General features: G+C 45.4%; 1 protein-coding gene across 1 annotated transcript in view; it reads right to left on the bottom strand.

Moving 5' to 3' along the window:
* Nucleotides 1–15,966, bottom strand: part of LOC308297104 (tubulin beta-4B chain) — a 334,969-nt gene that overhangs the window by 15,166 nt on the left and 303,837 nt on the right. The window contains exon 2 of the mRNA XM_080740514.1: nt 283–411. Within this exon, the coding sequence (XP_080596640.1) occupies nt 283–339 (57 nt within the window). The 5' untranslated portion in view covers nt 340–411. The remainder of the gene's footprint in view (nt 1–282; nt 412–15,966) is intronic.

The raw sequence follows: 15,966 nt of genomic DNA on the forward strand, positions 1-15,966 counted from the left end.
CATTCACACAGTAAATGGAGGACAGGTGTCAGTCACACCCGCACGCACACAGTAGCTATGGCTACCAAAGCTAAAATGTTAGCCGCCTTTAGCGTAGCCTGGCTTTAATGGCCAGACAATATCGCAGTGCGTATATCATTATCTTCCTTGTGTTAGCAATGGCAGAAAGATATTTTAGCTGCGCCAGGCTACCTACTTACCTACCTAGCTACGTACCGCCCTAAACTCGTCTCTCGTTGTTTCAATATTATTAACGACCAATAACTCGAATACACGCCTTACCTTGGCTCCAATTTGGTTGCCGCACTGGCCAGCCTGTAAATGGACGATTTCCCTCATGTTTTTGCTGTAGAATAACCGTTAAACTGCGTTATTTCAATGTTTTATAAACCTCAACCGTTTGTGTCGCAGGTCTTGTTCCTCTGACTGAAACCTGTTCAGACCGGACGTTTATATAATCTACCGCCCTGGCACCGCCCCCCGCGCGCGCCATTGGCCCGAGGGGCCGTCCGTCACGCCAAGCGACGCGTTCCATTGGTCTGTGCCAGAGTCGTCTGGGCGGGTGGGGCGGGGCCGAAGGGGACTCTGTTCGTTGTTGTCAGGGGCGACGGAAACAGTTGGTGCGCGCTGCGTGTGCCCGCGAGACATGCAGGCAGTGGTGGAAAAAGTATTCAGATTTTTTTATTTACCGGTAAGTAAAAGTATCAATACAGTTCTGCATTATAGAAATACTTTACAAGTAAAACTCTGTAACTCAAAATGTACTTGAGTAAAAGTACAAAAGTATTGTAAAAGTATAAGTAAAGTAAAGTATCAAATCAATACACAGTAGTGCAGACTAGTATTATTACAAGTAAAAGTCTGCAACTCAAAATGTACTTGAGTAAAAGTACAAAAGTATCTATACATCAAAATATACTTAAAGTAACCTACCAAAAGTAAAAGTAGGCCTACAAAATGTTTGGAAATAGATCGGCTATTTTTAAATAGGCAGTGGTTTATGTACATGTTTTATTATAATATAAACTTAGTTACTTTAGTTTAGTTTACACCACTGAGTAAAAGTATCAATAGGCTATAGCATGCAGAAATGAAATACTGCGTGACAAGTAAAAGTCTGGGATTAAAAATGTACTTGAGATGCAAATGTGCAAATGTTTGGCATCAAAATATACTTAAAGTAGGCTACAAAAAGAAAAGTAGGCTAAAGGCATAGGATGTCCCATTTTAAATACAGTACTTAAGTACATTTACTTAATTACACTTTACACCACTGGAGGCATGGGGGGGGCACACCAGATGGAGACCGTTGTCATAGGAACATTACACACACAACACACACACACACACACACAATGACATAAGGTACACATGCACGCGCGCACATGCGCACGCACGCACGCAAGCACGCGCGCGCGCACACACACACACACACACACACACACACACACACACACTGTGTGTGTGTGTGTGTGTGTGTGTGTGTGTGTGTGTGTGTGTGTGTGTGTGTGTGTGACTGACACCTGTCCTCCATTTACTGTGTGAGTGTATTATAACTAAGTGTATTTAGATATGTAGGCTAGTTACATATTTATACATACAGTGCATACTAATATTTGGATGTAATTGTATATTTAAATTATACCATTTATATTATAGTACGCCATGATATGGACTTGCATACCAGCATTCGTTTCAATGGCCTGGTGTTGTGCTGATTCACTGATAGACACACACACACACACACACACACACACACACACACACACACACACACACACACACACACACACACACACACACACACACACACACACACACACACACAATGACAAGAGTAACACACACGTACTCACACAATGACAGATTGAGACACAAACACACAGACTACTATACATTAGTGTTGAATAGCGTTAGCATCTCAGCTATTAGCATGGTTTATTTCTGGTTGATGTAGTTTTTCCAGGCCAGATCCTCCTCGCCCCTCCTTTGACGCAGTGGTTCTCAAACCTTTTCAGGCTGCAACCCCCCCCCCCCCCCCTCCCTCATATTTGAACTGGGAACCCTCCAAAATATTGCTCAGGCATAGATTGGCCATTTTTAAAATGTTTTCTTTTTTTGTCATCACTAATTTTTCGTTTCATACATTTAGTTTTTTAAATTATGAATATTAAAAATAGTTTCAAAAAATATTACACATTTATTAGTTACATATTTAGTTACATGTAACTACATAGTTACTGTAGTTACAACATAGTTACATACACACAAATATGTACATAGTTACATATTTATACATACAGTGCATAGACCTACTAATATTTGGATGTAATTGTATATTTAAATTATACAATTTATATTATAGGCCTATAGTACGCCATGATATGGACTTGCATATCTAATAGCATTCGTTTCAATGGCCTGGTGTTATACTGTGATCTCAAGGTGCTGATTCACTGATAGTCACACACACACACATACACACACACACACACGCACGCGCACGCGCACGCACACGCGCACACACACACACACACACACACACACACACACACACACACACACACACACACACACACAAATGCGCACACACACTCACACACACACACACACACACACACACACACACACACACACACACACACACACACAATGACGAGTGACACACACGTACAGTACTCACACAATGACAGATTGAGACACAAACACACAGACTATAGGCTACTAGACAGTCTTGAATAGCGTTAGCATCTCAGCTATTAGCATGGTTTATTTCTGGTTGATGTCGTTTTACTGTATTAGCACTGAATAATTAACTTCTCTACACTGATCTTCAGAAACGGGCAAGTGTTGGTGAGAATGCAAGGAGACATAAGGGAGAAAAGGACAGAGAAGTATGAGTTTTATTATTAAAATGCATTCGATTTTTTTTATCATCAATTAATATATCTGACTGAGGATTGATCTTATCGCATAAAGACAAACGTAGATAAGATACTCAGATTTCAAACATCATTTCTCCATTTTCACTGGTAGGGAGATTATGTCATATAGTCTGAACTGTGAGAGAAGCATAAGGCTATTAGTAGGCTACAGGCAGATATTTACTCTATGGTCTTGCTGCCATCTTGTGATAGTTAGTGGGTATTACAAAGCAGAGATCAAAAATATTGGATGTGAGGACACTGGCAGTTTATCCAATGAACTGTGTAATTAGTCAGGGAAAATTAGCAGAATACTGTCAAATATGTGAATAAATTCCTTAACAAACAATTTCTTCACCAATGTGTTCGTAAAGTTGTAACATACATCTAACAAAGATTGAAATTCAACATACCTAGCAAAATGTTTGACAATATGGGTCTCATTCACTTACACTATACTACAAGGGAAAAAATTACTCCCAAAAATATGCTTTAAGTGGGGGTGTGAGGGGTCTAACTAGGTGTTTTTAATTATTCTGAATCCATGCAAGCATTTGTTTTGCACGAAAAACATTCCTTGGGCCAAAAATGGACCCCATACAACTGTGAAAAGTGATGACTCATCACTAAACCATCGTTTTTTGGGTCTGTTTTTAGCCCAATGAATGTTTTTCGTGCAAAACAAATGCTTGCAATGGATTCAGAATAATTAAAAACACCTAGTTAGACCCCTCCATACCTAACATGCTACTTAAAGCATATTTTGGGAGTAATTTTTCCCCTTATAGTACTGTATCAGTGGTGCCCACACTTTTTTGACGTGAGATCTACTTTTACAATGACTAGCTCAACATGATCTATACCCATCCAAAATGTTTTAGCTGAGGGCCTGAGCGAGACGGGTCTGTCTGCAGACCACAGATTAGGGGGCGGATTGTGGGGGGGATGCTATTGGATAGTATGAGAATGAATCAATCCGCCCCCTGGAATCTCAATCCACCCCCTATGATGTTGCACGGACGGGGCGGAAATGAGCCCAGGGGGTCCCCGGACCCCCAAGAGAACCAGGGACCACCCTCCCCACCCCAAACCCGAGTTAAGACACCCATCTGGGCCACTTTCCACCCAGCACCACCCTCTTCACCTCCGTGATGGAGGGTGTGCTCACTTTGTGCGGGAGGATTTTTCAAAGGACAGGGGCAGGGGAGATTTGCCCAGGCTCTGGTACCTCCAGAGCACCAGGGCTGACTCTCCACACCCTCTAGCCCGACTCGGGGCTCCCTCCTCGGCCACTTTCCACCCAGAGCTGGAGCTCTATACCTCCGTGATGGAGGAAGTTCCCACTTTGCTCAGGAGAGTTTTACAAAGGAAGGAAGGGGGGAGAGAGCCTGGGAGCCTGGAGCTCGGAGCTCCAGGGCCCAGGGGCCGGCCCCTCACTGCTCGAGGCCGACCTGGGGGCCTCGGCCTCGGCCGAGGGACCACCCACGGACCCCCTGGAGCCGAAAAAAAAAAAATCCATAGCGGATACCCAAGCTCGCCAAACGCTTTAGGCTCCTATTCTACCGCCCTTTGGGCCTCGCGCTCGAGCCTGGTACCGTTGGAACCGGCTCGCCGCCCCGCACACGATGGTGCCATCGCGGACCCCCGCGGACCCCCAGGGCCGACGCCAGGCCCCGAAAACCGGGCCTGGCGACCTCCAGGGACCACCAGGGACCACCAGCGGGGGTCCCCGGAGGTCCCTGGCGGGCCTCCGAGCACCGCCGCCCGGGGACCACCACCAGGGACCCCCACGGACCCCCAGGGCCGGCCCCAGGCCCCAAAAAACGGCCTGGGGCTGGACTTAGAAGTCCAGCTGGACTTAGAAGAAAAAAACGGCTTGTCGTTTTTTCTTCTAAGTCCAGCTGGACTTAGAAGAAAAACGGCTTCAGTTTTTCTTAATAATTTCGTTTGGTTTAATAATTATAGTCAATCAATGGGAATAAAGGGCATAAAATGAGTGTCATACACCTTTAAGGGCAGACGGAGAGGATCCACCGGATGCTATTGGATAGTATGAGAAGGAATCAATCCGCCCCCTGGAATCTCAATCCACCCCCTATGAGCCTCACAGCCCGCCTCCCAAAAGATCCCGCCCATCTGTGGTCTGCAGACAGACCCACTTGGCCTGAGCGGGGCTTTGGAATAGCAGCACTGGCGTTACATTTTAGACAAACACACTTACTGTAAGGGGGAAATAAATGGGAAATACTGTCTTCATGCCATATGGAAGTGGTAGGTTTTGGGGTTCTCTCTCACACACTCACACACACACACACACACACACACACACACACACACACACACACACACACACACACACACACACACACACACACACACACACACACACACACACACACACACACAAACAACAGACATATTACAGGGAAGACAAAAAGAATCTGCAAAAGCATGCCTAAACAGAAGATTTTTTAAGTGGTTCTTAAAAATACACACAGACGCTGCAGCTCTCAGGTCCTGTGGAAGGGCATTCTAGAGTTTGGGAGCAAAGAAATTTCTGTGTCTAGTAACACATCTCACAAAGACTGAAATTCAGTTTCCCTAGGAGAATCCGTGACAGCTGCTGGAAGTTGGGGTGCCATTAAAAACAAACCAAAATAAATATGCTTTGAGTAGCACGTGAGGGGTCAAACTAGGGGTTTTGCATGATTCTGAATCCATTGCAAGCATTTGTTTTGCACAAAAAACATTCCTTGGGCTAAAAACGGTTCCCACAAAACTTTGAAAAGTGATGACTCATCACTAAACCATAGTTTTGTGGGTTTGTTTTTAGCCCAAGGAATGTTTTTTGTGCAAAACAAAATCTTGCAATGGATTCAGAATCATGCAAAACCCCTAGCTTGACCCCTCACATGCAACTTAAAGCATATTTATATATTTTTTTTGTTCATGTATAGTTAAGTTAATGGGACCCCAACATTCAGCAGCTGTCACGGATTCTCCTATAGGGAAAATGAATTTCAGTCTTTGTGAGATGTGTTTCTAGACACCTACTGTATATAAACACATAGGTGAAGAAATAAGATATCCCCTGACTATTTGTTACATAGTTTGTATAGATAGACCCTGGTCGGCTGACCTCAGGGTCCTGCTGGGCTCATACCATTCTAGCAGTTCAGTTATGCTGGTGCTTGACCATGCAGAGCTCTGAATGTAAGTATACCAGGACCTTGAAACGAATCCTGAAGACAACAGGAAGGCAATGCAAGGAGGCCAGGACTGTGACACCCTCGGCTGGACCTGGTTAGTGCCATGAGTCATAAAAATCATACATTATCTATGGATTAATGAATCTAATTAATCTAATAGTGAGTATTAGTATGTAATGTAAAACTACATTTTCATTCAGAGGTTTTTGGACTCTGGATCTTCTGTAGCGGGAGACCACCACTCCACACACCACTCCACACACCAGCACACAGCCAGTGATGAACATACTGAGGCTCAGGCTCATGCTGGAGCCTGGCTGGGACCAGAACCTAAAAGCACAAAGCACAAAGAAAAAAAATCGAACCTCTGTTCGAAGTGGAGCTGCGTGTGTGTGTGTGTGTGTGTGTGTGTGTGTGTGTGTGTGTGTGTGTGTGTGTGTGTGTGTGTGTGTGTGTGTGTGTGTGTGTGTGTGTGTGTGTGTATTGCAGTTGATGCTCAGGGCAGGCTAGACTCAACAGCACCTCTCTGGTCACCCAGGATCATGTGTACCGATTTTTGTGACATGTGAAGAAAATATGTAGGAAAAGGAGCCAAAAGTGTGTTTTGGAGAAAATTCAAGATGGCGGAAAATCTATCCTGGCGCAAATGGGCGTGAGAAAAGAATTTAAATTTTCCGATCTACGGTTCAAGAGTTACGGGGCAAAACGTAAAGTGGGCCGTTATAGCGCCACCATGAGGCCGAGTGATGTAATTATTTTTCGATTCATTCTTAAAATCATTATGAATCTCCTCTCCGAGGTTTGAAACTGTAGCTCCTATGGTTTACGAGAGAAAAATACTTGAAAGTGATTTCTTGCATTGTCCCATTATAAGTCAATGGGGACAATTAAGCGTCGTTTTTTGCCGATTACGTCGGCATGGTAAGGCGGATCGGAACGAAAGGTAATAGAACACCATTCCCGGCCGAGCTGCACATTTTGATGTATATATTGCGCGAGTGGCGTAAATGGTGCGGCACTAGTTACGCGCCGAAGTTTAGGCTACATACAGACACGGACGGAGACAGACAGACAGACCCACACACACGGCCACGTATAGGGAGCTTGTGTTCCACACAGCTCCAATAATGAAGGCAGTGCTGTAGGCCTATTGGTGTTTGTTTTTCCGGCAGGACGTTAGGTGCACACGCACACGCCTCTACATGTGCGCGTGTGCCTATTGTGCGCATGCCGGCAGAACAGCTGATACAGTGTATGAGAGTCAACTCATGACGAGCATTAGAAAAGGTCTTCTTAATACACTTATGTGTGATTAATAAATGTTTTACTTAAATGTACAGTTATAGTAGTAGAAAACAATTTAAATCTTCTCAAGGAATGCCTTGAAATATAGGAGTTGTAAAGGAGTAATAGAAAGAAAGGATGCCAACATACCGCAGATCTAATGGTGGGAAAACAAAAACAATGTTTTAAATGTAATTCTAGTCTTTTCTAGTTTTTATTTCCTAGTTTCAGTTAATTCAATTAGGATACTGTAGATATATAGACCAACAATAGACCAAATCTATGGCGTACTACACGCGCAATCGCGCATGCACAGTTCCATACTGTTCCTGCACATGCATGTGAAAAGAATTCCGGCCACACGCCGTGGTGCTGTGTTCAGCGACCAAAACACCCCTGAGCGAAGGTAAATAGAAATGGAAAAGCAGGGTATTGGCGTTCACCTGAAATGTTTGGTTTTTACCATGGCTGTCATCAGCTCTGATCAGGTGCAAAGGCCCCTGGGAAATGGAGTGCGTGTCGGACTGGGCGTTAGTGTTAGCATGTCTCTTTCCTCGCTTGTTCCCTGAGATGCAACCCTGTGAGCATCTGGATCCACAAACCTCCATCTGACACAGTATGACGGAGCAGCTGACGTACACCTACCTACACATATACGGTAAACACACTGATGTACACCTACAGATACAAACACACCGATGTACAACTACTTATGCTATGAAGACCGTTTCATGTTGGCTTTACTTCTATGAAGACTGCATGTTTACGATGTGACGGTTTTCATAGTTAACTGTGACCTACGGTCGCAATTATCTATGGACAAAGACTGAAACTAAGGACAATTGTCTCTGTCTCTGTCTCCGTACATATTGGAAAAAATAAAAATGCATTCATAAAAAAATTACTATCCCTACCCATGTTCGATGATGTTGTAGGTAACCTCAGAGTGTGGGTGCATGTCGTAGGGTGTGGCCTTGCAGGACTCCACAAAGAGTTGTGTCCCGGGGATGGAAGTGTTGGCCTGTATCTCCATATAGATCATCTGGTTGAGGAACACCTTCACTGGCTGCTGGCTCGCTTCTGGCGTCTGAAACAGGTAATCCAACGTATCCAATTAATCAATTATAAAAAAAATCTGTAATTTAATAAGGTAATACATTAATAATTTGATTCCTGTTTTTGGATCATATATATATATATGTATATATATATATATATATATATATATGACAAAAAGATGATTGCAACAATCATCTTTTTTCCATTCGGTTATGGAGCTAAACAAATGACTTTGAGAGCTGTTGCATCGTAACAAGATGCACTCTGTCGAGGTGCCAATTTGTGCCCTGCGCACTCATAGCCAAATATGGCCTACTTGTGTGCCAGCAGAGCGTCCAAGTAGGGTGATATGGGTATGTGACAACACTTGTTGGTTGGTGGTGACGTCACCGAGAACGCTGCTCCCTCTTTGGCTAAAGGCCCTGCCTTTGTACTGTCAGCCACATACAGACAGCACCGATCACCCTACTTGCGCAAGTAATAACCAATAGCTACTGTAGGCCTACCTGAAATGCTCACTCTCATAGAACTCATAGAACGCTGTAGGCGCCGTAACCACTCCATGTGAACTAGGAGTTCAATCGCAGACTGAGAGCGGAAGACCGTTAGACACAGGAAAACGCAATCTGGAAATCATGACACACCCTGGTGATAACTTGACTGGTGTTGCTGGTGCGAGTTGCGGTTGGTTGGTGTTTCCATGACCCCTCTCTCTGTCTTTCTCCCTTCTCGTTCCTGTCTCTCTCACTTTGTCTCCCTGGTTTCATCTCTCCTCTCTCCCTTTCTTCTGTTTCGTTATCTCTCTTCCCCTCTCTCTCTTTCTCCCTCCCTCTGTCTCTCTCTCCTGTGTGATTGTCAGTGGAGGGGGTTTCTATACTGTATGTGGAAACTAATTTATGAAGCCAATCTACTGTTCATTTGTCAGGCATCACTCTTCATCTGTGCTGCTGTAGGACAGGCGGCCGGCGCCCTCTGGGGGTCTGACATATGTTGTTTGGTTATTTTCACTGCAATTAAGGGCGCGTGTCTGCGTAATAAGAAACGCTGGAATGGCCACACTTCAGCGGCGAGGGAAGGAGAGACATGGGGACGAGGGGAATGTCTTTGTGTACATTCACGCGGGGAGATCAAATAATGGGAAGGAAGCTTTGTAACGTAAAAGCTATGTTCCTCTGACTGGTGTGATGACGGATGGCATCACAAGGTGATTTAGTTTCGATAAGGATACATGTGTACACGTATGCAAGCATGGGCATGCGCACGTGCACCGGGCCCGGAGGCACGAGGGGGACGCTTGGGGCCCATCCCCCTCACTCGGACCGCCTGTCCCCATCAGTGGACTGACAAATACTCGAAAACAAAGGCGAAACACTAATTTTCATATAGGGATCACAACCTTAAACTCACGGACGGCCCCCTCAGCCATTGAGTCCTGCCGCCGGGCCTGACAAACACACATACCAGGGGTTACAAACCCTATAGCAAAGCTAAGGCATTGTGCGCTTTACCTTGTGTAAAGGCCTACAAACATACCTGCTGTAAATGTGCTCCAGGCTCCAGCATGACCACCACAAATCTGTCAATTAGTCGCGCACACACACACACACACACACACACACACACACACACACACACACACACACACACACACACACACACACCCCCACACACACACACACACACACACACACACACACACACACACACACACACACACACACACACACACACACACACACACATACACACACACACACACACACACTGCACCATTGCCTTATTAGTGGCTCCAGATTGGCCACTCTGAGGCCCAGATGCCCGTGACCTCACCGAGCCCCCCAAAACGCAACGTTATTGTGACTAAAGCATGATTGGCAGAGCCGCTTATTAATTCTAATCTTGGGCACATATGTGTGGTGGTGGTGGGCAGAGGGCAGGTAGCGCTGTGCCAGGCTGATGCCACACAGAGGCTAATTCACTCTGACATGCCAGCCGAGCACGTTCACCCACACACAACAATGCAACGTTTTACACACATGCATATCACACGCACGCATACATACACTTACACACACACACACACACACACACACACACACACACACACACACACACACACACACACACACACACACACACACACACACCTGGCGCACCATACCTGCCATAATAGTATATGCATACTTTCAGTAACGTACAGGAGAAGAGAGAGGACCCCACCACAGATACTGTCGAACCACTCAAGCACGCATACACAAAAATTACATTTCCCCTGAAACCATTAAGGAGCTCCGTTCCTCCAAGTGCACCATTTAAAAGGAGAGCAAAGTGACTGAGTGTTTGGAAAATCACACTCATCTCCAGAATCGTACAAAGGACTTACATTTACCTCTCAAGAGGCGAAACTCAAAATGATGGCAGCTTCAGCTATATATATAAATATATCCTCCAAGGTAAAGTGCCTTAAGAGTATGATAAATAAGGCCCTTGCATGCTTAAAGAAGTCATCTTCAAGGACATTTGTAGATCATGAAATGCTGAAATAGGGGCGTTGGTGTTAGAATGAACTGAGAGATATGGGTGATGCGGACATATTATCATAGAGTCACAAGAAGGAGGAGGTGGTTGAATTAGTCTGTCTATCTATCTATCTATCTATCTATCTATCTATCTATCTATCTATCTATTTCATAATGTATTATTCTACGGACCCCTTTTTTAATTATCTCAATCTACAACCTGCTGATTTAAAGAGGTGGTGCCATAGTTTTGTACTTTTTCTGTTTTGTATGTCTATCCACAAGTTTCCGCGGGAGTTTACTGGAGACTATCGGGACCAAACTTCCGGGTTTAACAGCAGACATACAAGCTCACGTCGCGTCGCAGATGCAACCCGTTGTGAGCTTGTAAATCGGCGCCGGAAGCTCGGTGCAGACGTCTGCGCAATGCACTATGGGGCGTTGGAAACTCGTGGATAGACATCACTAATAGACCCCCGGGTGTGGTTATAATATGCAAATATGTCTTCCTCTTCCCTGTGTATTTTTGGTGACTGAAAGCCTCGGAGTCAAAAGGCCCAATTAGAATACACAGATATAATGATAAATTATAAGATAAAATCTTCTTTAACCTCTCCCTTTCCCAAGGAGTGGTCCCTGCAAGGTTTAAGATGTCCACGATTGTCCCGGTCCCAAAGCAGTCCAAGACGGCAGGGCTGAAAGACTGGAGACCAGTCGCTCTACCCTCCATTGCATGTAAATACTTTGAGAGGTTAGTGAGAGACCACATCTGCACAATGGTCAGGGTACTAAAGTATCGTTAGATTTTCAATAGGAATTCAATTATAAAAAATCATTTTTCTCTCAATTTTCTAATTTTCTAGCTCCCCATAAAATCAAATATTGGTTCATTTTTCCAATTTTCTAGCTTGCAAAAAAATCAGGAAAATGCTTCAATTTTTTAAATGTGTGATTCATATTTGTCATTATTTGATTTGGAACCGACAAAGGAAAAACATCTTTAAAAAAGGTATTTTTCATTTTTTTTACCACATTACGAATATCAAAAAATGGACCAATTTTTCCAATTTTCTAGCTTGCAAAAAAATCAGGAAAATGCTTAAATTTTTTAAATGTGTGATTCGTCTTTGTCATTATTTGATTTGGAACCGACAAAGGAAAAACATCTTGAAAAAGGTATTTCTTAATTTCTTACCCCATTACAACAATCAAAAAATGGGCCCATTTTTCCAATTTTCTAGCCCACAAAAAAATCAGGAAAATGCTTAAAATTTGCTCAATTTTTTGAATGTGTGATTCATATTTTGGCATTATTTCATTTGGAACCGACAAACAAAAAATAGGCCCATTATTCAATTTTCAAGTCCAGGAAAGAAATCGTCATCATGAATGTCACGTGACCACGTGTCAAGTCACATGGTACACAACTTCAAAATAAAAGCTGTAGGCTAGTCTAACATCCAAGTAATAGGATCAACATGCAGGCAGGCAGGGGGTCCATGAGGGGTTTACAAGGGGGTCCATGGCTGGTTCCCAAAGTGTGGTTTGCGGACCCCCAGGGTTTCTATGGCTGGTTCACAACAGCCTGGTACACGTACAGCCATGGCTGGGTCCCAAAGTGTGGTTCGGGGACCTCTTGAGGTCCATGACGGATTTCCAAGGGGGTCCATGGCTGGTTAGCAATAAATGTGGTTCGGGGACCTCTGGGGGTCCCTGAGGAGTTTCCAAAGGGGTCCATGGCTGGTTAGCAATAAGTGTAATTGCGACCGTAGGTCGCTACTTACTATCACAGCCTGCACAAACTGTCCGTCTGTCTGTCTGTCTGTCCCTCTGTCTGTCACACCTCACACGTCACACTATTGCCCTGCTCATATCTCCGCAACCGTTAGCCCGATCCATGCCAAATTTTGCACACACGCTCCTTGCCTGCCAAACTACAACCTCCAAGGACCCCCGGACCTCCAGGGACCCCCAGGTCCCTGGGGGACCCCCAGATGTAAAAAATGACCAAATATGCAAAAATGACCAAATGACCACCCCAACGGGGCTGCTCATGGGGAATTCCCGGGGACCACCGACTCCTGCTGCTCCAGAACGGATGCCAAAGTGGTGGCGCCCCCAGTGGAGGACCCCCTCCACTGCAGCTCACATAAAATGCCGTAACTCGGGCTAGGAGCGTCCGGGAGAGCCGGGGCCGGTACCTATTCGTCCGCCAAGGCAACGCGGAGACCCCACCCCTCATTTCTCACATGGCCCTCTTCTAGCGCCACCATGAGGCCGATTCTTGCAAAACACATTTTTGGACACTGCTCCTACAGATTTTGCCCTAAAATCACGCACATCGGTACACAGTATGTCTACACATTGCCCACACAACTAGGAACCAATGGCAGTTACAGCCCTCTTTGTGTATACATGTGACCTACTGTCGCTTATCTCCCGATTAGGGAGTCTTACTGGTAGTGTAATAGGTGAAATAGTGTAATAGTGCATTACTTGTAATATTGAAATAGCATAAATGTTATTGCGACCGTCAGGTCGCAGTTACTATCAAAACCTCGACCAGCTGTGAGTCCGTCCGTCCGTCCGTCCGTCCGTCCGTCAGTCAGTCAGTCTGTCTGTCTGTCTGTCACACGTCACACTTTTGCCCTGCTCATATCTCCGCAACCGTTGCCCAGATCCATGCCAAATTTTGCACACATACTCCTTGCCTGCCAAACCACAACCTCCACCCATCAATTCACACATGACCCTCTTCTAGCGCCACCATTAGGCCGATTCTTGCAAAACAAATTTTTGGACACAGCTCCTAAATTTTTTGTCCTAAAATCACGCAAATCGGTACACAGTATGTCTACACTCATGTCATCAACATGGATCTGTCCCATATAGCGCCACCTTCAGGCCGATTTTTGAAAACACATTTTTGGACACTGCCCTAAAATCACCCTATTAGGGAGTCTTACTGGTAGTGTAATAGCGCAATAAGGGTAATAGTGTAATATTGTAATAAGTGTAATAATATAATAGTGTAATTGCGACCGTCAGGTCGCAGTTACTATCAAAACCTCCACCAGCTGTCAGTCTGTCAGTCAGTCTGTCAGTCAGACTTTCAGTCACACTTTTTCCCTTCTCATAGTGATTTTGGCTGCCAAACCACTACCCCCATTTCTCCCTCTTCTAGCGCCACCATGAGGCCGCTTCTTGCAAAACACATTTTTGGACACTGCTCCTACAAATTTTGCCCTAAAATCACGCAAAGCGGTACACAGTATGTCTACACTGTCCAAGATAGCGCCACCATCAGGGCGATTTTTCAAACACATTTTTGGACTCTGCTTTTACAGATTTTGCCGTAAAATCACGCAAAGCGTGATCACGCAAAAAATCACGCAAAGCGTGATTTTAGGATGCCCTGATGGTGGCGCTATCTCGGACAGATCCATGCTGATGACATGAGTGTAGACATAATGTGTACCGCTTTACGTGATTTTAGGGCAGAATTTGTAGGAGCAGTGTCCAAAAAATTATGTGTTTTGCAAGAAGCGGCCTCATGGTGGCGCTAGAAGAGGGAGAAATGGGGTAGTGGTTTGGCAGCCAAAACCACTATGAGAAGGGCAAAAGTGTGACTGAAAGTCTGACTGACAGACTGACTGACAGACTGACAGCTGGTGGAGGTTTTGATAAGAATGCACTATTACACTATTTCACCTATTACACTACCAGTAAGACTCCCTAATCGGGAGATAAGCGACCGTTGGTCGCTTATCTCCACAAAAAGGCCAAAAGTTTGTTTTACCAAAATCGTCCTGATGGTGGCGCTGGATGGGACAGATGCGTTTTGATTACATGACTGTAGAGATACTGTGCGATTTGTGTGATTTTAGGGCAAAATCTGTAGGAGCAGTGTCCAAAACTGTGTTTTAAAAAATCGGCCTGAAGGTGGCGCTATATGGGACAGATCCATGTTGATGAGATGAGTGTAGACATACTGTGTAGCGATTTGCGTGATTTTAGGGCAAAGATTGTAGGAGCAGTGTCCAAAAATGTGTTTTAAAAAATCGGCCTGAAGGTGGCGCTATATGGGACAGATCCAAGTTGATGACATGAGTGTAGACATACTGTGTACCGATTTGTGTGATTTTAGGGCAAAAATTTTAGGAGCAGTGTCCAAAAATGTGTTTTGCAGAATCGGCCTCATGGTGGCGCTAGAAGAGGGCCATATGAGAAATGAGAGGTGGGGTCTCCGCGCTGCCGAGGCGGACGAATAGGTACCGGCCCCGGCTCTCCCGGTCGCTCCTAGCCCGAGTTAAGGCATTTTATGTGAGCTGCAGTGGAGGGGGTCCTCCACTGGGGGCGCCACCACTTTTGCATCCGTTCTGGAGCACCAGGAGTCGGTGGTCCCCGGGAATTCCCCGTGAGCAGCCCCGTTGGGGTGGTCTTTTTTGCACATTTGGTCATTCTTTACACCTGGGGGTCCCCCAGGGACCTGGGGGTCCCTGGAGCTCCGGGGGTCCTTCGAGGTTGTAGATTGGCAGGCAAGGAGTTTGTATGGAAATTTTGGCATGGATCGGGGCAACGGTGGCGGAGATATGAGTAGGGGGAAAGTGTGACGTGTGACGAGTGACGTGACGGAGGGAAGGACAGGCTGACGGCTGGTGGAGGTTTGGATAGTAGAGAGTGTAAAAGTAACTGCGACCTACTACGGTCGCAATTAAACACACTTATTGCTAACCAGCCATGGACCCCCTTGGAAACCCCTCAGGGACCCCCAGAGGTCCCCGAACCACACTTTGAGAACCAGCCATGGACCCCCTTGGAAATCCGTCATGGACCTCCAGAGGTCCCCGAACCACACTTTGGGAACCAGCCATGGCTGTACGTGTACCAGGCTGTTGTGAACCAGCCATAGAAACCCTGGGGGTCCCCAAACCACACTTTGGGAACCAGCCATGGACCCCCTTGTAAACC

This window comes from Nannobrachium achirus (assembly GCF_963921795.1).
Source record: "Nannobrachium achirus genome assembly, chromosome: 13".
Taxonomy (NCBI): domain Eukaryota; kingdom Metazoa; phylum Chordata; class Actinopteri; order Myctophiformes; family Myctophidae; genus Nannobrachium; species Nannobrachium achirus.